Source organism: Drosophila novamexicana, unplaced genomic scaffold (genome assembly GCF_003285875.2).
Source record: "Drosophila novamexicana strain 15010-1031.04,08,12 unplaced genomic scaffold, DnovRS2.1 tig00001783-arrow-arrow-pilon, whole genome shotgun sequence".
NCBI lineage: Eukaryota > Metazoa > Arthropoda > Insecta > Diptera > Drosophilidae > Drosophila > Drosophila novamexicana.
Genome location: NW_020824891.1, coordinates 252812 through 279751, shown reverse-complemented (window position 1 = coordinate 279751; position 26940 = coordinate 252812). Strand labels below are relative to the sequence as shown.

At 43.0% G+C, this 26940-nt stretch overlaps 10 protein-coding genes across 14 annotated transcripts; 6 read left to right on the top strand and 4 right to left on the bottom strand.

Moving 5' to 3' along the window:
• The first annotated feature begins 2934 nt into the window (after positions 1-2934).
• On the top strand, positions 2935-4500 carry LOC115768458 (40S ribosomal protein SA). Its single transcript, XM_030713025.1, has 3 exons — positions 2935-3002; positions 3265-3507; positions 3828-4500. The coding sequence occupies exons 2-3, from the start codon at positions 3289-3291 to the stop codon at positions 4422-4424; spliced, it is 816 nt and encodes a 271-aa protein (XP_030568885.1). The 5' UTR covers positions 2935-3002; positions 3265-3288; the 3' UTR covers positions 4425-4500.
• Positions 4501-6314: 1814 nt separating this feature from the next.
• On the bottom strand, positions 6315-10797 carry LOC115768457 (pleckstrin homology domain-containing family F member 1 homolog). Of its 2 annotated transcripts, none has more exons than XM_030713024.1 (2): positions 9585-10797; positions 6315-6572 (listed from the first exon to the last, which is right to left on the bottom strand). In XM_030713024.1, the coding sequence occupies exon 1, from the start codon at positions 10539-10541 to the stop codon at positions 9654-9656; it is 888 nt and encodes a 295-aa protein (XP_030568884.1). In that variant the 5' UTR covers positions 10542-10797; the 3' UTR covers positions 6315-6572; positions 9585-9653. The 2 variants fall into 2 exon arrangements, with proteins under 2 accessions (XP_030568884.1, XP_030568883.1); XM_030713023.1 differs by having other exon boundaries at positions 9591-10797.
• Positions 6581-12907, bottom strand: LOC115768456. 3 transcript variants are annotated; one of them, XM_030713019.1, is made up of 5 exons: positions 12751-12907; positions 12515-12694; positions 11748-12457; positions 11522-11692; positions 6581-7944 (listed from the first exon to the last, which is right to left on the bottom strand). In XM_030713019.1, the coding sequence occupies exons 1-5, from the start codon at positions 12848-12850 to the stop codon at positions 7939-7941; spliced, it is 1167 nt and encodes a 388-aa protein (XP_030568879.1). In that variant the 5' UTR covers positions 12851-12907; the 3' UTR covers positions 6581-7938. The 3 variants fall into 3 exon arrangements, with proteins under 3 accessions (XP_030568879.1, XP_030568880.1, XP_030568882.1); XM_030713020.1 differs by having other exon boundaries at positions 11534-11692; XM_030713022.1 differs by having other exon boundaries at positions 12515-12676.
• Positions 12908-13206: 299 nt separating this feature from the next.
• On the bottom strand, positions 13207-14563 carry LOC115768451 (cell cycle negative regulator roughex). The gene is made up of 2 exons (XM_030713012.1): positions 14385-14563; positions 13207-14329 (listed from the first exon to the last, which is right to left on the bottom strand). The coding sequence occupies exons 1-2, from the start codon at positions 14413-14415 to the stop codon at positions 13428-13430; spliced, it is 933 nt and encodes a 310-aa protein (XP_030568872.1). The 5' UTR covers positions 14416-14563; the 3' UTR covers positions 13207-13427.
• Positions 14564-14641: 78 nt separating this feature from the next.
• Positions 14642-15456, top strand: LOC115768452. The gene has a single exon (XM_030713013.1). The coding sequence runs from the start codon at positions 14738-14740 to the stop codon at positions 15329-15331; it is 594 nt and encodes a 197-aa protein (XP_030568873.1). The 5' UTR covers positions 14642-14737; the 3' UTR covers positions 15332-15456.
• A 279-nt stretch (positions 15457-15735) lies between these two features.
• On the top strand, positions 15736-18467 carry LOC115768449 (mpv17-like protein). 2 transcript variants are annotated; one of them, XM_030713009.1, is made up of 5 exons: positions 15736-15922; positions 17440-17653; positions 17721-17854; positions 17911-18042; positions 18108-18467. In XM_030713009.1, the coding sequence occupies exons 2-5, from the start codon at positions 17488-17490 to the stop codon at positions 18279-18281; spliced, it is 606 nt and encodes a 201-aa protein (XP_030568869.1). In that variant the 5' UTR covers positions 15736-15922; positions 17440-17487; the 3' UTR covers positions 18282-18467. The 2 variants fall into 2 exon arrangements, with proteins under 2 accessions (XP_030568869.1, XP_030568870.1); XM_030713010.1 differs by lacking the exon at positions 15736-15922 and having other exon boundaries at positions 17056-17653.
• On the top strand, positions 16878-21472 carry LOC115768450 (protein sym1). The gene is made up of 5 exons (XM_030713011.1): positions 16878-16992; positions 20687-20826; positions 20882-20964; positions 21024-21206; positions 21263-21472. The coding sequence occupies exons 2-5, from the start codon at positions 20691-20693 to the stop codon at positions 21419-21421; spliced, it is 561 nt and encodes a 186-aa protein (XP_030568871.1). The 5' UTR covers positions 16878-16992; positions 20687-20690; the 3' UTR covers positions 21422-21472.
• LOC115768448 (trypsin-1) lies at positions 18464-20681 on the bottom strand. Its single transcript, XM_030713007.1, has 4 exons — positions 20483-20681; positions 20139-20388; positions 19059-19412; positions 18464-18854 (listed from the first exon to the last, which is right to left on the bottom strand). Exons 2-4 carry the CDS (start codon positions 20307-20309, stop codon positions 18471-18473), a joined length of 909 nt encoding a protein of 302 aa, XP_030568867.1. The 5' UTR covers positions 20310-20388; positions 20483-20681; the 3' UTR covers positions 18464-18470.
• A 204-nt stretch (positions 21473-21676) lies between the features above and the next one.
• Positions 21677-23384, top strand: LOC115768442. Its single transcript, XM_030713000.1, has 4 exons — positions 21677-21864; positions 21950-22158; positions 22227-22422; positions 22478-23384. The coding sequence occupies exons 1-4, from the start codon at positions 21786-21788 to the stop codon at positions 22762-22764; spliced, it is 771 nt and encodes a 256-aa protein (XP_030568860.1). The 5' UTR covers positions 21677-21785; the 3' UTR covers positions 22765-23384.
• A 255-nt stretch (positions 23385-23639) lies between these two features.
• LOC115768445 (trypsin alpha-3) lies at positions 23640-26711 on the top strand. Its single transcript, XM_030713004.1, has 4 exons — positions 23640-23733; positions 25734-25932; positions 25998-26283; positions 26341-26711. Exons 1-4 carry the CDS (start codon positions 23694-23696, stop codon positions 26695-26697), a joined length of 882 nt encoding a protein of 293 aa, XP_030568864.1. The 5' UTR covers positions 23640-23693; the 3' UTR covers positions 26698-26711.
• Positions 26712-26940: the final 229 nt, after the last annotated feature.

Sequence of the window (26940 nt, the reverse complement as noted above, 5' to 3'; positions counted from 1 at the left end):
AAAAAAATAATATTTAAAAAAAAAAAACATAACCTCAACTTGAAGAGAAATCTTTATTAAATTCAATTCCAATTGCCGCATCGGGCGGACGCTTTCTCATTAATTTGCCAATTAATCAATTTTTGCTGACAAAGCAACAATAAGTTAACTCTCCCCTTTAACACGGGGTCTTCGATCGTATGTAGTGCAAGCTTTTCCATTTTATTTTGCCCCAAATTAAAAACTTCGGAATACCGAAGTTGTACAACCCTGGCAAGGCGAGCACATAATACGTAATTGTTGGATAAACACCTAAAGCTTCTGCAGGGTTGGCTCGCATAATGTTGTATCCTGTACTCAGTTAACACTAAAAACAATAAGTAAATGCATGCATGTCCGTTTTACAACACTGTTCAGCAACTAGCATGCGTGGGCGTTACACAACACTGTTCAGCAGCCAGTATGGCCAATTGTTAACCTAAAAACAGTTGAAACTAACTGCAAATGCCTGCCTGAGCGTTACTCAACACTTTGACTAGAATGAGCATGCTGCTTTTTTAACACTACATCTTTAGTTCAAACTGGTTTTGAACCTTTTTATATACATATATATATGTTTTTTTTTTCACACTCGCCTGAGTACGGGATATGGCACAAAAAAAAAATAACGATTGCTTGAAAAGTATAAAAACAAATATTTAAAAACTAAGAAACATAAATAAAAAAAAAAAAACCTAAATAAATCGGCGAATTGCGTAAAACTTTAAAATCGAACATTTAAAAAAGAAACCCTAAATATAAACATTTTGCATTAAACAAAATCAAAGCTAAAAATTTATATACATAAATGTTTGTGTTGCTCTACGTTTTGTGTGTCTTCTAAGTGTTTAGAGTGTCGAAAGGGAAATATTTTAAGCATATTTTGAATACGCACACATTTATCAAATACTGAAATATACCGAGAAGCTAGTTCAGTCCTGGTTCCCAAAGCAAGCATACCAGGGCTGCAAACCCAACCGGAACCCAGTTTCAAATCCTAATTTGTCATATTTAAATCAAATTTCAAATGTTATTCTTCTTAAAAAATCTCTAAATTTGAGTTCTAGCCAAAATTGTTAGCTTCCAAATAGCTGGAACCCGGTTTGCAGCCCTGTTACACACGAATATATATATATATATATATATATATATATAGACAAATGCAAACCAGTGTTGCCAAGTGTCTAAAAAAACAGTTAAAAATAGCTATATGCGATTTCTGGCCACAAAACGGCAATAAACAGAGCCAAGAAATTGCTAATGAGTTTTAAAGTTCAGCTATTTTCTGCTGCAGACCTTTGAAAATAGCCAAAAAATTCTGCCAAATTGGCAGCACTGGGTAGCATGTACGTGCTTCCTCTTGATTTCTGTATACTAGAATTGGATTGTTGAACTATATAATTAATTAATTACAAACTGTAATCGCTTTAAGCTTGTTATGTTACAAAAATCAAAACAAAAACAACAACAAGCAAACAAACACTTAAAAAAACCAAAAACGGGAAAACGGAAAAAAAAAAAAAAAAAGGAAAAGCAAACAATGTTAACAGTAATAAAAAGTAAACAAATTGCATTGAGTTTTATTTGCAAAGAGTGATTTTTTGTAGTAAAAATATTTTATACACGATTAAGTACAGAGAGAGAGCGAGGCATAAAAACCAATGAAAAAACAACAACAACAACAACAAAAAACAACAAAAATAGCGAAAATGTTAATTATTACGTATATATTTTTTAAGACAAATTGTTCACATTTAAACAGACAGGCAATGAGAGAAAAGTTGAAACTGGAAAGTGGAAATTGAGAAAATGGAAGAAAAACAAAAAAAAAAACATGTTGATGACAAACAATTTAGTATTTAAACGAAAACTTTACGGACAAATTAAAACAAGTAAAACAAGTTAACATTACATTGTATAAGTAGTTAGTAATTTAACACTAAACCCAAAGGAAAAACTAAGCTAAGTCGTGAAAAAAACAAAAAACAAAAAAAAAAAACAAAAATGTTTTATTGTATATGTATACAACATGTTGTTTTTTTTTATTAATGTTATTAAGTTACGTGTACGTAAATGAGCGAAACACACACACACACACACACACACACACACACACACACACACACATAGATAAATACATATAGCTAATGAGCGCATTTTGTTGAATGTTTAAACAAATATACAAAAGAAAAACTAAACGAACGAATTAAATGAAGATGTAAAGCAAATGCAACACACACACACACACACAGAGAATTTTAACTATGCCAACGCATGGAACTAAATAAATTGAATATTTAAATAAATGTGTATGTCCATCGTACATCATACATCAAAGTTCGCTCTAAAAGTATGTACATATATTCCTTTTAAACTAATGCACGTGACAAACAACAAACATAATACAAACAAATAATAATTATAATAACAAGAAAATGCATTGTTGTCTTGGCAAAAGCAACCAACAACGAAATGTATTTCAAAGTTGCCAAAAAAACCAAAAAAAAAACAACAAAAAAAAAACAATTTTTTAAACCAAACAAGAACAACTAAATTCACATAAATTAAATAATATTGGCATATATGCATTGATGTGGTAGTTACATGGAGGTTTAAAGGTGGGGAAACACGTACATTACGAAAAATTAACAAAACAAAACTTGCAATAAATGTGTATACAAAAACAGAAAAAATCATGTGTGTTTTTTTTTCAATATTATTCAGCATAATAATAGACAGAGCTAGCTGCAAACTGTTTGCGCCAAATTTCAAATTCAAATTCAAATTCAAAATACTGGGAAAATTAACGGCCGCTTGCTGCTTACCAAGCAAGGTATATCAATCAGCTTTCCGTCACGCATCTATGCAACAGTGCTATCAAAACACGCCCTACACACATTTTCCAACACCAGCTCTTTGTCAAGTGAAGCGCACGCTGCCCGTCACTCGTCCATTTTGTCAACGCTCCCAGCGGCATCCAGAACGTGAGTGGAGTGAAAAAATTGTTTAACCGCCTCAATTAACATATAAAATAATAGTTATATTGTTAAACTGCTGAAAAATACACAATTTCTGCGACTATTGCAGTTATTTGCAAATAGTGTGTTATTTGGCATTTTATCACTGGCTTTTTTTTTTTCTTTAGTTTGTGGCACGTGTACTTTTGAGAATTAGGTTATGTTCGCGCGGATAAAACTTTAATTGAACTTCTTTTCTCTTTTGCTGTTGCGCCGCAATTTGTTACAGGTTTCGTAACTCTTTCACGTTAAAATGTCGGGAGGCTTAGATATTCTGTCCCTCAAAGAGGATGACATTACAAAAATGTTGGTTGCCACCACCCACCTGGGCTCGGAGAACGTCAACTTCCAGATGGAGCAGTACGTCTTCAAGCGTCGTGCCGATGGCGTCAACATCATCAACCTGGGCAAGACCTGGGAGAAGCTGGTGCTCGCTGCCCGCGCCATTGTGGCCATTGAGAACGCCTCCGATGTAAGTCGCAAAGCGAATAATACGTTTCTCTTTAAAGCAAATACTTGTTGATGTGTGGAATCGCGTAGGTGCACATGATGATTCCTATCTAATCTTTCGGGTATGAAATGCAATGATTTCAATTTCACAGCTGACACGCCGCCACGCGACACACTCAACGCACGCACATAAAAAGAAAGAAGAAGCAGGGATTTGCGTTTGATCATAGCTGGTCACACTGCAGATTCGCTGTTAAATGCGCGCACCAAATGTATTTGATTTAAATAGTCATTTGTATATATTTGTTTTGTACCATTTTAATGGCCGTCTCCTTTTGGCAGGTCTTCGTTATCTCGTCGCGTCCCATTGGCCAGCGCGCCGTGCTGAAGTTCGCCAAGTACACGGACACCACACCGATTGCTGGCCGCTTCACACCCGGTGCGTTCACCAATCAGATCCAGCCCGCTTTCCGCGAGCCACGTCTGCTGGTTGTCACCGATCCCAATACCGATCACCAGCCCATAATGGAGGCCTCGTATGTGAACATACCCGTGATTGCCTTCACCAATACGGACTCGCCGTTGCGCTACATCGATATTGCGATCCCGTGCAACAACAAGTCGCCGCATTCGATTGGTCTGATGTGGTGGCTGCTGGCACGTGAGGTGCTCCGCCTGCGCGGCACCATCTCGCGCACCACCGAATGGCCCGTGGTCGTCGATTTGTTCTTCTATCGCGATCCCGAGGAGGCTGAAAAGGAGGAGGCCGCCGCTGCCAAAGAGCTGCTGCCGCCACCCAAAATCGAGGAGGCCGTCGACCATCCCGTCGAGGAGACCACCAACTGGGCCGATGAGGTCGCTGCCGAGACCGTTGGCGGTGTTGAGGACTGGAACGAGGATACCGTCAAGACCTCCTGGGGCAGCGATGGCCAATTCTAAGATCATCAGACGCAGGCCGAAAGCTGCTTAAGCGACTGCACAGCATAAATAAATACCATCTTTTATGTTTCCCAAATCACGTGTTTTTCCTACTAAACTCTTCTGCTTGTGTGCGAGCGCGAGCGAACATGCATCCGAGCAGTCCAGCAATATGTTTATGCATCCATGCATAGTTTGAAAACGTGCTTCCGTGCATGTTGATGTCGCCTCCTAATGTCTCTTTCTCTTTAATACATTATTCATTTGTGCCAGCGATCGGGAATTAACGCTTGCTTTTATACACCTCTTAAAGGGTTTAATAATTCCGTCACGATTTGTAGGAAACACTGCCGAACCCATCATCAAATATTTATATTCTCAACATAGGCATAGTCTGCCTGTCAATCATATAATCTATCTGCCCGAGTCATGCTCGGTCGAAATTTAAGAAATTGTGTTTCCCCGAGTTATCTTGGCCAAACATGACATTTTAGAGCTCTAGCAAGCTGCCCATTTATAAGTCAAATCTTATCAATATATTCCCCATTAAAATGATCAATTAATTCCCCTTTAAAATTTGATAATCGCTGCTGAAGTTGAACCAGCAACTTCTCGATTATTGGTTCGACTTACATGTTAATAATTTTCTTCATTTAAGAGACTGTTTAGTATCTTATATTATCTCCCTAACTGTGTTTTGATATTGTACCGGCGACTTCTCAGTTACTGGTTCAACGCACACCAAATCGTGCATTCTACTCTCTTGACTTCATTTTAATAAATTTCTTCATAGAACAGTGTTAAGTATCATAATTTATCTCTCTTCTAGCAATAGGTATAAACAATTGCATTTGAGTGCCGATTAAAGCCAGATGATTCGCAAGTGGAATCTCAAGCTCAATGCCTGGGTCAAGGCAAGATAGATGACAGCTTCCTACATCCTGGCAGAAGCGCCAACTAAATTGGAATTTCACTAGACAAGGGGCTTAGCTTTCGACTTAGAGATTGGTTATTGCATTGCATCTCGGACAAATTGAAGACTGATTCAGACAAATTCCACCAATTTGAAGCTGACGGATACGTCATAAATTCAACCTCAGTAGGTCGAACACAGACAAGCAAAATTAGGAGAACTGCGGAGTACAGAGATCTCGATGGGAGGAGTGTAGTCAGGAGGCTCAAGAGAAGATCGTTTAAGGAACCTCCTCCAACTACGACAGATGAGATCTCAGTCTATCTCTGTTGTAATAAAAATGTCTGCTATTTCTGATTATATACAACAAACGTTTAAAAGAAAGGAAGCCTCGATTCGGATGGACTCTATCTGAAGCCTAGAGAATATGGAATTTACGATTAAGATGCGAAAGCAAATCTCGACAGCGCTTACAATATTAATAGATTTATTTTTTTTTTTGTTTTGCTTTATACAAATAGAAAACAATTAATAATTGCTTAGGCGTATAGATATTTATGAACCTCTCATGCTAGACGATCGGTTATACATAAAATGAACAATAATAAAAATAAAAAAAAAAAATTGGTGTTAATCCATATATTATATAAACATGATATTGTTGATTTGAATGTTTTCTCTCTATTGAACAGTACAACTGCAACCGTAACCCCGCGCTGAGTGAATGATTTGAATAAAATATCGTTAACATTTACAAAAAAAATTAAATAAAATAAAAAAATAGAGATAGTTATATTTATTGAACAATTCAACTCCATTTCGCATTAACTAATTGCACAATCGATGATTGCTCAAATTGCGTTTGTCGAGTGCGTTTTTTTTTTTGCCGAAAGTAAATCCTAACCATGATTTAATTATAGAAATTCCAAACCCGGCGAGGAAGGAGGAGGAAACTCTCAACCGGCGACTATATACCCCCCCCCCCCCCCCCCCCTCCCGTTCGCCGTACCAAAATGCAATGATTCATTACGGACCACACAGAACAGAGGAGGACAGCGATAGCGTTAGGCAAAAATCAAAAAGAAAAAAAACATTTGGAGAACAAAAAATATATATATAAATATATGTATACTATTGTGTCATTGTAGAACTATTTAGGTTAGTTATTTAAATGGGTTTGGACGAGCTTTGAATTCCATCATTCTGCGTAATTCCTTTGTTTCCTCCAGCTCGCGTTGCTTGCGTTGTTCGTCTTGCTGCAAAATCGAGTGAAATGGGAAAATTGGATCAGTTCGCGATCGTTCATTTTGGCAGGTGTTTGGTTGTTTCACATAAATAGATGACAAAGGCTGCACCCGACTAGGGAATACCCTGGGGGTCCAGCCGGCCACACTTCAATCATTCCAGATATCTTCCATGAATTCCTGACTAAATTCGGTGCATATAATCCGATCTTCTTTATGGGATATACCCTGATCCTAGCGCTGAGCTGCCCTTACAATCATTCCAGTTTCTTTCTACACATAATTATGATCCTCTTGATTAACTTCGTTATTATATATTACGATATATCCGATCTTCCTTACATTTCCAGGCCTTAAATAAACGTGAATCTCTACCTTTAAATATTTACAACTTGCATCTAGATCATGAGATTTTCTAGTTATTGAAAAAGCACTGCTCAAGATCAATATAAAGTATGTCCCAAAAAATATATCGACTCCTTTTGCGTATACGAACATAAATATTCCAAATTTCAAGTCTTGAACTCCTGTAATTTCCTGTAAATCATAAATACTATGGGATAATTCCTGCTTCTGTCTGTTTCAGATTATAAATGAATGAATGAATGAATGACTGTGAATGTTTCCAATCTTTCAGGGTAGAAGATGAATGAATGTGAAAATGGTTCCGGTCCTTAATTTACTTAAAGCTTTTGCATATGATGAATAAATTTGGATAAGAATTATTCCATTCTGTTGTCAAGTTCGAGAAGATCTTCAGGTCGCGGGGTTCACTTCTGGTTCCCCTTCGCCCTCCTTGGGAGCAGCCACCATTAATTATTCACTATTTTTTTTTTGCGCTTTCTCAACTTTCGGAGCTGCCCGCATTCGGTCAATTAAAGAGTAGATGGGTTTGATCATTAAATACCTCAACTGAAGAAGGGCCCCAAATGGCAAACAGCAAAGAAGAAGCGAACCGTACGACGGCAATTACAGTGAAAGCTCTGCAAACGGACCGCTTGAACGGTCATCGAACAATTTCACGAACAGTTTTCGCAACATCCATTTGAATAAATCATGAACAGGGTAATATGCGAGAACTTGATGCTCTATTTATTGTGTATTTATGGACATCTCTTTTAGGCGAACATCTGGTATTTCAACATGATCCTCTGGAGACCTTTTACTGTATATCGTAGCTGAATCTGTGATTTGATTTAACTTTGTACTTGGGACTTGCCCCCTTTCAACCTTTCTTCCGCACACGTGCAATGAGTCATTCGAGTAGTTTGATGAATTGTGCTGAGTCATTCGAGTAGTTTGATGGATTATTCTGAGTCATACGAGTAGTTTTGATGAATTATTCGGATTATTGCTTGATGAATTCTAATTATTCTGATTATTGCTAAAACACAAAACGAAAATCGAAATTATACTCTATTTAAATAACTATGAATACGAGTATCATAATTATTGTGTTCGTATCTACGCGGAGCACTAGAGGGAAATTTAAAGACAAGCAAGAGCTCTCTAATCGGGAGTGCCAGGCCAGCAGATACCCTGTACACAGCGCCGAGATGTGCTTCTTCTACACTTTGCCAAGCAATAAGTCTTAAGTATAACTTTGAAAAGTGTAGATACCAAGGGGCAAGGCTTTACATTTAAATATGGATTTTGTATATATCCAATATATATATTTAATCTATATATACTCCTTATTTAAACAATATATTACGCTCAAAAATCATGTCCCCTAATCGATATTTATTGAAAGGCAATTAAAAAGCTTTTCTGGTCAAGTCTCCAGCAATAACTAGACAAACGGACATGGCCAGATCGACCTAGTTCGGCCTCCTTACCAAGAATATATATTCATCATGGGGCAGAGGAACGGCTGGTTACAAACATTTGCATAAAATCATGATACGGACGGACGGACGGACAGACAGACAGACGGACATGGCTAGATCGACTCGGCTATTGGTGCTGATCAAGAATATATATACTTTATGGGGTCGGAGATGCTTCCTTCTGCCTGTTACATACATTTGGATTTTGCACAAATACAATATACCCTTATACCCATTTTTAAAGGGTTCAGGGTATTAAAAAAAGAACATGGAACCGTTAGCAACATCTGAGAGCATGTGATAGGCGAAGCGGACTTTATATCTGCGTATCTTTATTATGTATGTGCGTATGTATGTGTGCACACACACACGCATATAGTTATTATTGTAGCTGGGTAAATCCGCTGGGCATGCTTTAAGCGCCAGTCAGAGCGAATTTCGAGAAGAAAGAAGCGACTGCAGTCTGTGTATAGGCGACTAACCAATACGCTGTTTACAGTCTTATAGAAGCGGAAGCGAAAGAATTCTTCACTTATAGAAATATTACTTTAGCTGGATCTTGCGATGGGTCAGCTGCCAATTGGATATACCCGTTCGTACGTCTGTGACAAGAGTATCGCAGCAACAATCTAGAGAAGCAGAAGCAAAAGCAGCTGAAGCTGATAAGATTAACATAAAATACAGAATGAAATTCATGTAGGGAGCCGCAAAAGACGTTGTTTTTAGTGTTGCCAACTTGATAAAAAAAAAAAAAAATTCAATGCGAAAATTCGCAACAGGGTTGCTAGCAAGTCTCCAAAAGACGCCAAAAACAGCTAAATCAGTTTAAAAATTCAGCTGTTTTCGGCTAACGACCATTGAACATAGCCAAGTTGGCAGGATTGCCACCAAATCTCATAGAGTTGTCAAAACAAGATAAATCAGTTAAAAATTGGCAAATCTCATAGAGATAAAAACAAGCTAAATCAGTTAAATATGTCAACTGTTTTCGGCTGAACATAGCCAAATTGGTAGGATTGCCACCCAATCTCATAGAGATGCCTGAAGTGAAGAAGGTTACATCAGTTAAGATTGCAACTTTTGGCCAAATTGGCAGCACTGATCGTGTTATCTATAGGATTCGGGGGACAGGAAGTGCCGCGCCCAGTTCAAATATGTAACGTAAAATGGGGAAATATGTGGTTTTTAGTAGTACCAGTACCAGTAATCCAGTAATCCGCATCCCGTGTGCCAATAATTTGGACAGCGTCGTTTGTAATGCTACTCAGCAGTTATTTGGAGCGTTTGCTGCTGTTGCGGGTGTCGTCGTTGCGCTGCCGATGGAATCGTCCGGGGCGGACGACATACTGTTGTCGCCGTAGAAGCGCGGCTCGTCGTGCGCCTCGGCTGCCGGCGAGGCAGTGTCCTCGTCTGTGTCGTCATCGTTTGAGCTATCGGCGCCACTGGCGTTTAGTTTGCCGGCGCTGCGCTCAGTGGCATCCGTATCCGGATCCGGTTCACCGCTGGCTGGCGTATGCCGTAAACGCTCGTAGCAGGCATCGCAGACGCGCAGCGCCTTGCCGCTTTGCTGGGGCAACAGGAACTTCTTGGAGGAGCAGGCGGCACAGACAACGGCGCCGCAGTTGCGGCAATGATGACGCCGCTGAACGAACGTGAACTGCGTCTTTTTGCAGTGCATACAAATGCTGGCCTCCGCATCGGGCACCCAAACGGCGGCATGATTCTCCACCGGCTTCTTGCCGCTTTTGCGCAACAAATCCTCTACACACTTATTGATATGGGCCATCCATTCCTGTTTCTCGGTGCTGGTTGCCGCATAAACCACAAATGATTTCGTCGTGGTGCGTATATACCAGCCGTTCCTGTATTGTTGATTGTCCGGTATGGACTCCAGTGAGACCTCCTCCAACGGCATTATGTGCTGCTTGTTGTACTTCTTTTTGCCAATAACAATGTTGCCATAGACGAGTATATCGTTGAAGAGGAAGAACTGACGCGATTTCGGCCGTTTGCGGCACATCTTTGTCAGCACCCCCTCGCCGACCAGAACACGTCCGGGCACGGCCAGCGGCACGCCCGAGCTGCCAAAGCAGCTCTCCACGGAGGCGATCCGACGTGTATTTAACTCCGAGTTGACAAGACGATCAACCATTTTGTTTGTGGTTTGTGGTCGCGTTTGCGGTCTGCTTGCTGCTTGCTGCGGCGAAAGTGGCGCCCCTTCGGGAGCTTTGTTTACAGTTTACAATTTGCTACACAAAGCTTCAATGTGCAAGTGAGTGAGCGAGCGAGCGACCGACAGAGAGAGAAAGAGAGTGCGACTGTTGCTTCACAAACCGTGACGACAATGTTGTTGTTGTTGTTGTTGCTGTTGTTGTTGTTGTTGTTGTTGTTGTTGTTGTTGTTGCTGCTCCCACTGCTCAGAGTGTATGTATGTATATATATGTCTGCCTGTCTGACTGCAGTGTGCCTGTGTGCCCGTGTGTGTGTGAGTGTGTATATATTTTGGGCGCAGCAGCTGCTGATAATCCTTTAGCTTTTACAATAATTTCGAGTTTTGTGCTCTGTTGCATTTGTGCCGAAATTTGTTGTCTTTTAAATCAATTACGGTTAGTCACGCGTTGCGCCCTTTATGCAATATATATATATATATATATATATATGTATATGCACAATATAACTGTTTTCTACGCCGTCCGTTTACCGAAACGTCATGACTCACACCACACACAAACAACAAGTATGCATACATACATATGTGTATGATATGTATTACATGTGTGTGTGTGCGTGCGTATATATTATGTGTAGAATGGCTTTTGATATTTGTACTGCGCCAAATTTGTTCACTTTGCCAGCCTACTCTGCGTACTTAAAGTTTCGTGTAGGATTTTTACTTAACAAACTAACGATTTTATGAAAACTGAAACACGCTCAAGCCCAAACGTTAATTTTGCCCCAACCGCTGAATCGCAGCTGCTAACGCAAATATGAGTCTCTATATTGCTATGTTAGCGCAATGTAGAGACGGCCCATACAAGTTATCGTTATCGAATGCACGCAGTGATGCACCACAAACGCAACGCTGGGCTCAATGTGACCAGAATTTTGACTTAATTTTAAATAGAAACTTACATTATGATTTACCTGCTTCTTTTTCTCCTCCTGATGACACTGCACAACATGATTATATTCCCGACGTTCGCGCACGCGCTGATCGGCCCGCAATTGAAATGGCTTTGCCTCATACATGGCTCTGCGCACCATTTCACCGTTCTCTTGCTGCTGTTGACTCATTTTGGCTTCCTGCAGATTCTTTAATTAGCAAGCACTCAAACTGATATTTTACTTGCACATTTACCTGTTCCCTCCGCTTGCGTCGCTCCATGTCGGCATATGAGTGCTTAACTGTTTCCGGAGTTATAGGCACGGTGATTCTATGAATGACTATTGTGTTCGCCAAGCGTTTATGCAGGGCTTTGAAGTTTGGCATCGGTTTACTGTGAAATTCGCGTGCTTTGCGCTCCTCCTCCTCGCGTTGTCGTATCGCCATTTCCCGCTTGGCCTGATACACTTCTTTGCATTCATATGCCCTGGGCGCTTTCACAGCAGCGGCGGCATGTCCATCGCCTTGCTTTTCACCCTGTGGAGTCCAGCCGAGCCGAAGCTTGACTTTATAATCGAGCGGCTCGTTTTTTACGCTATTCTCGTCCTGTAGCTCCTGTTCGCACGGGGATTGGGACTGAACGGAGACCGGCGATGACTCCGACGGATTCAATTGGCGTGGCTGATAGCCGTCGTCATTGTCGTCCAACTCCTCTTTACAGTGAAACTCCTGCACTCGCGGCAAAATTGGCGTCAAATTTAGCTGCAGTTGAAGTTCGGATTCCAGTGACGCATTTTCCTGCTGCTCGCCTGCTATTTCCAAACTTTGCAAACAAGAGCGTGGTTCCTGAATTTTGATATCATCAAACTGTAACTCCCGTTTAACTTCCTGTTTTATCTCATATGCCGGTTCATTGTTCCAGTTCAAAGGACCCCTTATGTTCTCCTTGTTGGCAGTGGAAGCTGCTAAAATTGAAGTTTTCAAAATTAACTGTGAATCGCAGAACAGTCGCGGGAGCATACCACATATAGTTTCCGAATGCTCCATTATGTAGGCATCAGCCCTTACTACGTTCCAGTCGAAATCTGCCTTTGAATGACTAGTATTATTTAAATTATCCAGCTTGTGGCTTAAGTCTATAGCATCGCCAAGATTGTTTGGCGCCGGCGCTGAAAATGCAGCTGCTAAAATGGCGCAATTTTCTTTTGTGTTACAAGTTAACTGTAAATCGAGACGAGTAGGGTCAGGTTATGCGTACCAAAGAAATTTTCCGAATGATCTAGATTAAAATCGCCAACGTTTATTTCGTCCCAGTCGAAATCCGATTTTTTGTTATCCGAATTATTTAAATAAGCCATATTGTTGCTAAACTCTGTAGCGTCGCCAAAATTTCAAACAACATGAAAACGAAGACACACTTGCACAATACAGGGTTGCTCAATTAATATCGATAGCTGCACGACGATTGTTATATCGATTACAGAATTCAAGTATCAAAATAATTAATCGAACTCTTATTAAAATTCATTGAAAATGTAACTAATTTTATTTTTTTTATTTATTATTTTTTTTTTTGGTATTGTCTTTACTTGGCAGATTCTTTTTTTTGCGTTTTACCTATTGGATTTTTTTTTTATGTTTAGGGCGATTCGAACTTTTTGAATATTTTCTTTTATTTTAACACTTAATACAAAAATATATTGGTTTATAATATAATATATATATATATACAATTGGTGTATATGTTTTGAATAATCTTATGTACTCGTATTAGTCCAAAGACAACATTATTTGTAAATTCTCTACAACTGGGCTCAGTCTTCGCAATTAACAATCCGCCCAATATGGGCTTTGCTTGAAATCTATAAGTTAGTTTGGTACAATATTGAGCTAAAACGAATCCGGTTGATTCATTTGGCCAAAAGGCTGATATCTCTAGAAGCGCATGCCGCCGCCAAGTACCGTCAGTCGCTTGGACTTGACATTCGGATCGGTTTTATGCTGACGCTTGCGCGGCGTCAAAGCGGGCGGCGGCTTGGCTGGGCTATCTTCGGGCAACATTCGCACCAGGGACTCCTCGGAATCCTCGCAGTCGGCGCTGGTGAAGAGCGTACGCCGTACGCTGCGTGTTGCCGGCAGCTCGCCCTCATCGTCCGTGTGGACATTGCGTGAGCTGCGCATACGCGACTGACGCTGTACACCCGATGAGGTCCGGATGCGTGCAGGATGTGCCAAAGATCTGGGCTTAAGCTTCTCGTAGATGACCAGACAGATTTCTACTGCACATTCGTTTGTATAGCCGAGTGGGCTGCAGCGATAGCCCAGCGTCAGCGTCACCTGGCACGATTCGCCCAGATCAATGCCACCATCATCGTGCTCATGAGCTGCCTCCAGCACGCCAGACGATTCGATATACTGCAACGGTTGCGGGCTTTCAGCGTGTGCACTGGAGCGTGGAGGTGTCACCAGCTGATTGGGGCAGTGCACAGCAACCGGTTCGCCGTCGTCGTCGTCATCACTCTCTGGACGCATGTGCAGAGATGACGGCATGGGCTTAGACGCCTTTCGGCGGTTGCGAAGCACATGAAAACTGCGCGCGTAGCGTTCCATGAGCAGCGATTTCTGTGCTTCGCTGCAGTGGCTGGCAGCCCGAAAGCCCACATGCTTGTAGCGTCCCGTCAGCTGGGTGCGCACGTAACCAGTTACGGCACCGACGCCTTTAATGCTGCGTCCCAGTACGCTGAGAATGCAGTCGTCGGTCAGCTCCCTGCGCACATCGTCGTCGTCCATGCACTGCACAAAACGGCGCATCACTTGGCTGGGCGACGCTACATCAGCTATAATTGGCGCGCGTTCAGAGAAACATTCTCGACGATATGAGCATGGACTTACCTGGCGCATCGGTTATTTGTTCTTCGTGCATTTCGATTGTTTATATGGCTTACATATATAAAAGTACACAATAAATAAATGTTTGGTTGATGCGGTTTGACGTACAATGTTGCATGTGCTCGATGTGAGGCGATATATCGATAAATATTTGACTCGCATCGATGTTTCTGTTCAAACACAAAAATATATATATATATAGAATCAGAAGTGTGCCCAGACGCAAGCAAAATAAACTGCTATGTATGTTACAAAATTTAATTTGAGTTATCAGACTATATTCAATTTTTATGAAACAAGAAAAATTCTATACGAATCACGAACAACATTAACAACAATTTTGAATAAGTTTCGATATGGGCGCTAATAACAGCAAGCCGCAAACTGTGCAAATGTCGAATACATCGCCATTTCAGATCAGCCGGGACGTCTTGGAGCGCGTGGAGAAGGCCACCAAAGCGGAGAAGGGCAATGTCTCCACTGTCTGTGAACATTGCAGTCGTACAACAACGACAGCAACAACAGCAACAACAGCGACAACAGCTGGAGTCCATACAGTGAGCGGGGCGGGCGATGCCGCCAGCAGTGAGAAACAGCCCCAAGTGCAACCCTATCAGCAACAACAACAACAACAACAGATGGCGATCGCTCAATCCTGGGCACGGCGCTCTACGGAAATTGAAGAGACGCAATTCACCAAGACATTGGACCGTGTGCACAATTTGTTCGGGCAGCCCATCAAATGGGCCAAGGCCAATGAGTGTTCGGCGGACATCGAGAACATGGAAAAACAATTGATATCCTGCTATCGTCAGTACGGCACCGAGCCGCTTAAGTGTGCCCAGCTGGCCAAACAGTATCACACTTTCGTATTCAATAAGCAAGTGGCCGCCGTCAAGAATGCCAAGTCTGATGGCCAGGGCGATGGGAAGGACGCCGATGAAAACTGATCACCCTTTGGTAGACCTCAAGTTGACAGTAAAAATGACTATTCTTGGAATATGCATTGCTTACATTTCATAAACGTTTTAATTATAACGGTCGCAAACTAGCGACCAAACACAAATCAGCACAGTGCGCTTTTAAATTTACAAATATACGGTCACACCGAAATTGCCATATTCGAATTGGAATAGTCACTGCTACTTGCATACCCTGTTAAAAAAGTCTGATATGCAAGTAGCTATGAGCATGCCAATAGAATATATAAAAAATAACACCGAATATACACACTTTGCAGCTGGTTGCGTTCTAGGGTATCAGAAAGCTCGCACAGCTTTTTCATCAGCACGCAGACGCCGCCAGACAGCTGACACAAACAATTTAGTTTCGTTTAGTTTAGTTTAATACAATCAGCGGCAAGAACGTCGACTGTGACTGTGACGCTCTTTGGCGTCCTTCATTTATGCACATAGTACAAAAACTAGCATAACAATAAGTTTTAGTTGCGTTTTTAGCTAACACTCGAATACACACATACATAGATGCGTATGTGCATTCATATATGTATGTATGTATGTATGTGTTTTGTGCTTACATATGTAAGTATGCGAATTAGAAGACGGCGACGCAACAGACATGGTTAACATATTTACCTACAAATGGAACAAAACAACTCTCCTCTAGTTGTTGTTGTTGTTGTTAGTGGGATGACAAGCTTGTTTTCCAAGAATTTATTGCAGGCTGTAAAACTCACTAGGCACATACATAGAAACATTGCCATATGGGCTTACACAGATCTATGCTGGCACACAATTACATAAACATGCGCGTGTTTGTGTGCGTGTGCGTGCTCAACGTTTCCCCATGCAAAAGGCAATTGTTATGACACGGTCACATTTGGGCTACCCCCCCCACCCCCCCCCCCCCCCCCCCCCACACACACACACACACACACGAACTAGGAAATTTGCTATCCACAAATCAAGCAGCACGTGCACAAGTGTGTGCATACTATTTACTAATTATATACATGTATTCATTTATCAGTGTTGCCATGTGATTCTTGAAAGAATTCGCATTCAATGTTAAAATAGGTATAAATAGCTTGCTAGCACTTTGATATGTAAAAAAAACTAGCTAAATCAGCTTTAAATTGCAAGTATTTACGGCTGACAAGCACAAAAAATGGGCAAGTCTAGCTAGAAAATTGCTAAGTGGGCAACACTTGCGCTTGCACTTTTTGATGCAACACACACACACACACACGCGCGCGCATATATGAGTATTCCTATTAGAAAATTGGCGCGCATTTTTGGGGGCCAACTTTTTGGCAAGTTTACGACCAAAATTTATAATATTTACAGCTTTCATAAGCCAGCACCCTTGACAACGCACCCCCCCCCCCCCCTCCTCTTCTCTCCTTCAACTGCAGCAATTTAGCGACACGGAAACGGAAAAGCTTTGCACGATCGCAAATTTTCAATGCAATGAGATGAGATGAGATTTCTTTTTTTTTTTTTTTTTGGCAATTTAAATGCTCGAAACACTTTTAGTATTTGTGCAACCATTGTGACATTTAGATACATTTAACCCAGCCTATTCAGTTGATTCAAAACCCAAGAAAAGGCCAGCAAAAGTGAGAAAGTGCAACAAAAGGAAGAAGATAAAAGCAAGTACCATTTTTAAGCAGATCTCGCTGAACTTGAGCCCATGCAGCAAGTAAAATTTATAAGTTACATTTATAAGAATGACATTGACCCAGACCAGTGTTGGCAAGTGCTGCTTTAAAAAGTAGCTGAATCCAATGTTGAAAATAACTTTAAAAATAGCTGAATTAGCTTGCTGAGCACAATTTGGCGATAAAGTTGGCCAAAAAAACGGCCAAATCAGTTCTAAACTTCAGTTGGCAAGGCCTCTGAAAAAAAAAAAACAAATTTAGCTAGAAAATAGCTGAATTGCCTGGACTCTTGGGTTCGAGGGGCATTTGTATGTAGACTCCAGACATTGGGGGTGCCAGGAGGAGGCAGCTTCTAGGGGAATTTACGGATATATGTTGTTGTCGTCGTCGTCTTAGTTGCTCTTGCCCTGCCAAATGACTTATTATTATTCGCCTTAGTGGCCGTTTCGTATTTAGTTATTGTTTAAGTTAAGGACTGCGCCTTAAATGGTGTCCAAAGTGTTTAAGCTGGCCCAAACGCGGCTCAGCAGCTGGCAGCGCGGGCTCGTTGCCTACTTCCAGCTGCATCCCATGGCCAAGGGCGTGGTAACATATTCATTAATGTGGCCCACGGGCAGCCTAATACAGCAGACGCTCGAGGGACGGAATTTGAGTAAGTTTCGGCATTGACAATCGAACATCAAAAATGGAAACACAAATCTTGCCCCCATTTCCAACAGAGACCTATGACTGGGCGCGTGCCCTGCGCTTCAGCCTGTTCGGGGGGCTCTATGTGGCGCCCACGCTCTACGGCTGGGTGCGCCTGACCAGCGCCATGTGGCCGCAAACAAATCTGCGCATTGGTATTGTCAAGGTGAGTAGAGAGAGGAAGGGCAGAGGCTAGGTCATCAATTGATATATGCTTTCCAGGCGATAACCGAGCAAATCAGCTACGGCCCGTTCGCCTGTGTCAGCTTCTTTATGGGCATGAGCCTGCTGGAGCTGAAGACATTTCCTCAGGCCGTCGACGAGGCCAAGCAGAAGGTGTTGCCCACATACAAGGTTTGTCCCCACAACCCGCCAGATTTGGCTATTCTAAATGGGAATTTTATTGCACCGGTTCACAGGTTGGCCTCTGCGTCTGGCCCGTGCTGCAGACGATTAACTTTTCCGTGGTGCCCGAGCACAATCGCGTCGTATTTGTAAGCATCTGCAGCCTGATGTGGACAATATTTCTGGCGTATATGAAGACGCGCGAACTGCAGCAGCAGCAGGTGGAAAATGACATACCTGACGCATAGAGCTGTTATCTGCTATAAGGGAGAGGTTGTCGGTTAAAATCCATCCCAATTTTATATTCAATTGATTTGCAGCATTATTCATTTGACGCCGGGCAACGCCGACCAATTTCTGCTAGTTGTAAATAATTGTGTATGTGTTAATTTAGCAACAAATTGTAGGCAAATAAAAGGCATTTAAGTACACAACCTTTATGTCTGCAAAGGGGGCGGCGGCACTCGCGCCACAATCAGCTGTCCGATCCACAGTTGGGAGGCAAGCGGATCGGCGGCTGGGCCTGCGCCCACCGTCTGCAAAATCCAGTCCACATAGGCGGACACTTCGGTAAAGACGCCCGGATAGGGCGGTCGTGCGCAGGGCTTTATGCTCCACGAGACTATGCCGATTTGGGTGTCCATGCCGGCGAGCAGCAGCGGGCCACCCGAGTCCCCGCTGCACTGGCCACGACCGCCATCGGGTACACCGGCGCATAACTGACTGCTGTGCAGCTGCGTCTGATGGCGGCGACTGCACTCCTCATCGCTGAACACCTGCAGCTGCACCTTCTGCAATTGCTGCTGCACCACGCCGCCAGTCTGTGGAAAGTTTGAGTAAATCAAATGGATTTGGTGCATACAAAAAAAGAGCACTGCATCGGGTAATGCACGTGTTTTCAACTCGGATACTCAAACGAAGTTCGCTTAAATCGCTCGAGCTTACAATTTGAGTCTTGAAAATAATTGTTGGAGTATCCGGAATACACGTGATGCTCCACCCGATGCGGGGCTCTAAATACGAACCGCATTCAGGCCCCAGCCTGCGAGCACAGCGCTGCTGTTGGCCCGTGTCTGCTGTTGGGGATCCGGCAAACGTACGGGCTGCACGCTGCCGTTGAAAACGACAGACTGCCTCAGCCGGAGCAGTGCGATGTCGTGGATGTATTTGTCCTGCGGCTCATAGCCGGGATGCACATGTATTGCCGCCACCGAGGCCAGCTGGCTGGCATTGCGTTCGATCGTGTTGCTGCCATATTGCACATTCAGCTGCTCCGGCGTCGCGCTGCGCACACAATGCGCCGCGGTCAGCACCCAGCCAGCGTTCAACAATGTGGCTCCGCACGAATGGTGGCCCGTTTTGGCGCGGCGCAGCGACACCTGCAAAGGCAGAGATTCATTCAATTATTTGCTGTACTACAAACTGATTCGGTTCGATCGATTCTTGATATAAAAAGATAGCAAACGTTCGCATAAAGCCTACAAATAAATTTAAGCCGAGCCGGTTCGAGTCCTAAATCAATTTGATTACTAAGAGTGGAACATTAAACCACATCAGTTGTCCAAGAGGGCGCTGATCCTAGCCATATAATTTATGCCAAAATGGGTTGATTACAAAATCAAAACTTTTCTTTATCATAAACTTAAATGCGCCTTCCATTATAGGAGCTGGCTGAATAATGCCAGGCAACGTTCGGGGTTTCACCAAGTGGTGCTCCCAAGGATTTAACGATCTGTACACAAATTGATCCTTACAAAAAGATATTTTTTTATAGCTCCTGTACGTCTTATTCTTGTTTCTGCTCGATCCGCCATTCAATTCAAGACAGATTGGCTAGACTAGATTTTCCTGGGCTTCGGCTTTGCTCCTGCTCTAGCAGTATCCTGATGATCAAGCTTCCCTCGTGAAATTATGCCTGGTTTGACTAGCTAAATAGACTTGTCTCTCGCAGCTTAATCTCTGAAATGTTGTGTAACTAACGTTCGGGATTCTGTTTGGAGTCCTCCCTTCCCCGGGTTTGATTTTTGTTAAGCTAGAATCTTCTCTGAATATGTAGACTCAGTCTACAGTCTTAGTTCATATCGTACCAGCTGGCCTTTGCTTACCGCGTAGGGAAACTCGCCCTTTGCCGCCGCCGTGCCGTTCACTATTTTGCCATCCTGTTGATCCTGATCCTCTGCGTGATCTGCTGACGTGCTGCTGGCCAGCAGGCACATGACAATTAGTCCGGACAAATGCATGTCGTTTGGCTTGTGACAACGCGGCAGCAGTTGCATTTATTTGGGCTGCACACAGCGGGTGTTCTGATAGGGCGCGACCCGTATTGTCAAAAGTTGGCCATGTGTTGTTCTAGAGCTGGGGACGGAATTAATTTACATGAATTACATATGTTTAGATACCCATCGAAATGGGCAAAAGAGGGTTAAATGGTTTACGTTTACGTACGTACCCATAACAAAATATAAATAGTTTCTTCATCACGAGGACGAGCTGGGTCGATGTCATGTCCGTCCGTCCATCTGTCCGTCGATCTCATCCACAACAAGAGCTAGACGACAGCTTGGCGCTGGGTTCAGGTTATCTACTAATCGGGCACGCCCGGCCTTTTGCTTGTTTTATGTGCAATTTTTAACCAGACAATATGTGTGCGCAGCGAAATGGCCTCCTCACTGCTGTGGCAACAACTGAAGACGTTTGTCACCAGGTATCCCATCGCGCGTGGCATGATCTCGTATAGCCTCATATGGCCCACGGGCAGCCTGATACAGCAAACATTTGAGAACAAGAGTTGGGGTGAGAAAAGCCTGTCTTGTTACTGACTACCTGTGTGCTAACAGCTAGATTGCAGGCAACTATGACTGGTGGCGCGTCCTGCGCTTCAGCATGTACGGCGGACTCTTTGTGGCCCCCACGCTTTACGGTTGGGTTAAGGTATGTTCCGTTTAGAGACTCGTGCTGGCCAATGTTATCCATTTGCACACCTTGGACAGGTTTCCAGCGCCATGTGGCCACATACATCACTGCGCCATGGTGTTGTTAAGGCCGCCGTGGAGACCATTTCGTACACGCCTGCAGCGATGACCTGCTTCTATTTCATTATGAGCCTGCTCGAGTCCAAGACAATACGGGAAGCCGTCGCCGAGGTTGGCAAGAAGTTCATTCCCACCTACAAGGTACGCACACTTAAATCAATAGAACCGTAAAGTCATATATATGTATTACTTGATAGGTTGCGCTGGCCGTTTGGCCCCTGGTGGCCACCATTAATTTCTCCCTGATTCCGGAACGCAATCGTGTGCCTTTTATCAGTGTGTGCAGCCTGTGCTGGACATGCTTTCTGGCATATATGAAGCACTTGGAGCATCATGAGGTGGATCAAGTTCTTTAATTATATTGTTGTCGTATGTATTGTTAATATTAGTTTTAATAAAACAAGTAGAAACCAAGAATGCGCTAAACTAAATTTAAGTGTGACCAGATTTTTTCTTTAAACAATTAGCAGCCACACTCGACTAGAGACTTAAATATCGTTAGGCAAAACAACTATCATTAGTTGGTAAATACATATCGATATAAAAACCAGTGCAACGTAAATATCGCATTAACATTTGTCGATATTTTTGCCATCCCCAGCCCCACCTTGCTGTTGGGTGTGTGCATTCTTCTAATTTGTGTCTTAGTTGTTTATGCATAATAAAGTGTTTATTTGCTGTTTTTTTTTTTAAACTAAAAATTAAGTGCCTTCGTTCATAATGCGTAATTTGGGCAAACAGCAGTCGCAGGACACTACCGACACGGGTGTGGAAAAGGGCGACTACCCGCGTGCGACAAGTGAGTGACGCAGCCAATGTTGTTTACCGTAAATAAATATCGCATTTATGTTTGTGTGTGTGTGTGTGTGTGTGTGTGCTTGCAGATGGAGTTGTATTTGGTGCAATTGTGACTTTTGCCAGCTTCTTTGTGCTGATGATGTCCTTTTGCTCGCCATACTGGATCGAGTCGTACGAGGAGACACGCAGCAGCTTCAAGAATATGGGCCTGTGGCAATACTGCTTCAAGAATTTCGTCTACCCGAATTATCAGTTCCCCAAGCAATTCACGGGCTGTCACTTGATCTTTTCCCATGTGAGTACATTCATATTGAAGGCCTGCATCGATTAATTTATATGTATAATAACTAACTGTTGCTCTAGGATTATTATGTTATACGTGAATATCTGCTGCCCGGCTGGCTGATGGCCGTCCAGGGCTTCGTGACGATGTCCTTCATCATTGTCTTTGCCGTGCTCACCCTGCTGGCGCTCACCATCATCCGGCTGCCTCTGAAGCCTGTGCTGCAGTACGAGTGGCTGCTGGTCCGCCTCTCTTACATCGGCACCGCCGTCTCATGTACGTACTGGAGCATTAAATATAGATACTTTTATAGACAAGACCCATTTTGCAGCTCTGTTCATGTTCTTGGCCGTGTGCATATTTGGTGGCTGCGCCTATCGTCGCGACTGGCTCATGTATCCGAAATTCAATGTGCTTGGCTGGTCGTATGCCCTCGCCGTGGTCACCTTTATGCTGCTTGGCCTGGCTGCCCTCATACTGCAGCGCGAAGCACGCCAGGCATACGAGGCGCGTGGCGAACAAAAGAACCTGGTCATGCAGATGGAAATGCAGGAGCCGGGCTACCAGCCGCCGCGTCATCATCATAGTCAATCGCGCAGCCTGCAGGGCTACATATAGTGCGGATATATATATCTATATATATATATATGCACTGGAAGCGTCCAACAAATCAATTTCTTCTTGATTCCATTTTTTATCAGACAATATCTCTTTATGCCGTCCTCCTTTTTTTTATATATATATATTTACTCTAGTAATATTTCTATGCGAAACGAAATCTCTTTTTAAATAAGTGCCTTGGAATTTGTAGTGCAAATTTTTTCATACTTTTACATATCCATATCTGTATTTGTATCTGAATCGGTTTAAATGCATCAGAACAGCCGTCCAAAAAGACACAAACCGAATGTTAACGCAAACATTTGGCAACTCGAATATATATATATATGTCTATACAGTTGAGCCTGGATTATTCCGGTTAAAAGAGGACACATGTAAACGTTCAAAAATGTTATTTCATTTTCATAAACATACATATCTTATTCCATGTAATACATTTGTTTAAGTTAGTTGAGCTCCATTTGGGGTTATAAAATTCTCCGGATTATCCAGGCTTCAACTGTGTATAATACATCAATCTATAAACATATACATATATTTATACACATAACGATAAATGTTCTACACAAAACATATTATAAGACAATTTTTACAAATACAGCCCAAAAACGATTCCATTTGATCGCTTTATGATACCCATTTATTTTCTCGATGTCTACAAATGTGTCATATGTTTATTTTTTTTTTTTTGTTTTTGAGTCTTATCTGGCCACGGACGGGGCTGATAGTAGTCGCCGCTGATTGCCAATTGGAACACCTCGATGCCGTGTCGATTCTCATATGGAATTTTAGTTAGAAATGCGCGCTGACTAAATTCGGTCGTGAAAATTCGACGATAAAACCAACAACAACAACAACAAAAATATTTTTAACTGATTTTTATTGTTGTGTTTTTTTTTTTTTTGTTTGTTTTTTGATCGATTATAATGCACGGCGTGTATTATCTGTGCATATGGCTATTTATGTGTAAGATAAACAATTCCAAGAACTTCAGCTAAATGCAACACACACATACACACAGACACACACACACACGTGCGCATGTGTGTGTGCGCGTTAGCATAAGGTGTAATAATTAGAAGGATGGGTCCATCAGCTGAACATACCCCAAGTATCTCTCTCTCTCTCGCTCGCTCGCTCTCCCTCTCTCTCACGCTCTCACTCTCTTGTCGTGTTGCCCTTCCTTGTAGAGTATATTGAATTTGGTCATGAAATGTGTGACCCCATAGAAGGATAAATAAGAAGAAGGATGAAAATATAAGAATAAAAAAAAATAAATAAATACAAAGGGAGAGAGTAAAGGAAAAGGAAGTATCAAGAGAGCCTATTTGTAATAGGAAGGAATAAAATTAAAAACAGAGAAAAAAGAGAAAGAGAGCGAGAGTAAGTTAGAGCGAAGTATCAATAGGTTTTGCGACTCGAGTCTAAGCATAGATCTGTCTTTTAAGTTAAGATAGTTTTATTCATTAGATCGTATAATTATATAGCTGACATGGTAAATATCGGTAAAATGTTTAGTGCTGTAAAATGTAAAATGTTTTAGTGTTTAGAAGGAGAGTAAGGGAGAGGGAAGTATGCAGGAGAATAAGGGAGAGGGAAGTAAGAAGGAGAGTAAGGGAGAGGGAAGTATGAAGGAGAGGGAGTAAAGGAGAGGGACCTATCGCATTTATGAGAACGCAGCACTATATAGCTATTGACAGATATTTGTTGAAAGCTTTTAAAGATATTCCAGCCAAACCCAACCCTTGCGAGCTTTATTATCTATTACACATCGAGTATAGATGCGTATCATACTGGAAACAAGGGTATTCAAGCTTCGGCATTCCGTAGATAAGTTTCATCTTCTTGTTAATCATTGCGGCTGTGTTTTGTTGTGGCTGCAACAGGGCGGAAATTGACGTAAAATACAAGCATAAAAGATACGGCGGCAAGGCCAAAGCGCGAAGAGTAAAGAGCATAGTTAAATAGTCGGAAGGGGGGGGGGGAGGGGTGGTAGGCAGTTGGTTACAAGAAACAACTCCCGCTGAACTTTAACAAAATTCCCATAATCTAAGGTGAGAAGCATAGATGTGACAGCTCGAGGTGTTGGTTACAGGGAGGAAGGCAAACTCCGGCAAAATAATCATAGTCCAGAGTAACTTAGGAAGGTCCTTTCATTAGGAGCTTACTTCGAGGGTGAAGGAAGAGGGGTTGGGCATGCACAGGGGTATGGGACAGCTTGTTACGAGAATCGACTTCCTGCAACCTTTAGCAAAATTTCCATAATCCGTAGTACCTTAGGCTAGTTCTTCCATTAGGGTCTTCCATTGATGGGAAAGGGGGTTGGTGACAAAGTGAAGAAAATGGTTGAATCAAGTGGAGCGTGTGAGGAAGAAACAACTCTCCGTGAACGCCAACAAAATATAATGGATTACCCCGAAGGAGTCCTTCCGTCAAGTTACGACAATATGTAAAAAATTTGGATTAGCTTGAAAAAGTCCTTCCGTTAGGGGCTTCCATTGATGGGAAAAGGGGTTGGAAGCGACTCCCCGGGAGCTCCAAGAAAATATCCATAATCCGTAGTACCTTAGGCTTTTCCTTCCGTTAGGATCTTCCATTGATGGGAAAAGGAGCTGGGGACAAAGTGAAAAAAATGGTTGGAGCTAGTGGAGGTGTGAGGAAGAATCGACTCCCAGTGTCCTGCAACTATGTCCATAATTTGGATAAGCTTGAATATGTCCTTCTGTTGGGGTCTTCTATTGATGGGTAAGGAGTTGGGGACGAAGTGAAGAAAATGTTTGGGGTAAGTGGAGAGTGTAAGAAGGAAAAGCCTCTACGTGAACTCCAACTAGTCCATAATTTGGATTACCTTGAGAGAGTACTACCGTTGGGGTCTTCTCTTGATGGGAAAAGGGTTTGAGAAGAATATAGAAGGGAAAGGTGGGGAATTTGCCTGGACAGCTACAAAATGGATTACTCTTTAACAGTGGCAGCGATACCAGGAGCACGGAGCCAGCTGCCCGAGTCGCGGATCATCAATGGCACGGTTGCCAGCGTGGCCGAGACAAAGCACCTGGTCTCCATACGTCTGCGCTCGAACGACAAGAACTTCGGTAGCGGCCACATCTGCGGCGGCTCGCTAATTGGCCCCAACAAGGTGCTGACCGCCGCCCATTGCCTGTACAAGTGAGTCACGCTCGGATGGAGCAGCCGCTAGAAAAGCAACCTTCATGCCGTTCTTCGTGTTGCAGCACCTCGAAGAAGCGCTACCGCAAGGCCAAGGAGTTCGTCGTCGTTATGGGCACGCTCAATCGCTACGAGCGCAACAACAACACGATTGTCTCCTATGTCAGCTCGATTGCCTACATGAACACCTTCAGCACGGACAGCATGCGCGACGATGTCGGCGTCATGTTTCTGACCAACGGTCTGGCCGTCAACGGCAGCCATCCCACCATCGCTCCCATCCAGCTGGCCAGCGAAGTGACGCCCGCGGGCGTCACATGCCAGGTGTCCGGCTGGGGACGCACCGAGCAGGTGAGTCCCATTCGGCCAACGGCTGCTCTGCATATCAACTCACCAGTCTCTCGGCAGAGCTCGCTGTCGAACGTGCTGCTGACGGCCAATGTGAGCACCATACGCCACCTGACCTGTGCCAGCATTTATGGCGGCGGCCTGCTGCCCGGCATGCTGTGTGCCGGACGTCTGCGTGGCGGCACCGACTCCTGCCAGGGCGATTCCGGCGGACCGCTGGTGTACGAGGGCCGGCTCATTGGCATCGTCTCGTGGGGCTATGGCTGTGCGGAGCCGGGTCTGCCCGGCGTCTATGCAGACGTCCAGTACTACCAGCAATGGATCGAGGAGCGCAACGGCAGCTTCAGGCTGTCGGCAGCCCCACAGATCTGGCTGTGGCTTGGCAGCGCCTTCTACTGGCTGTGGTCGAGAGGCTAGGCACTGGAAGTAAATAAATTAATGTAGCTAGTAAGCCGTTGGCTCCATATTTTTTTTGGGTGAGTTAGCTTAATGTGGGGCTTGATTGGGGAGAACTGATGGATCCCAAGGAAACATCATTCCAATCTTCCATCACATCTTTCATGAAAACGGTATATTGTTTTAAATAGAGCTGGACAATTCCAAAAGAGATTTTAAAATGACCCCCTCCACCCTCCCCATCTTCCTTATGCTGGCAACCTT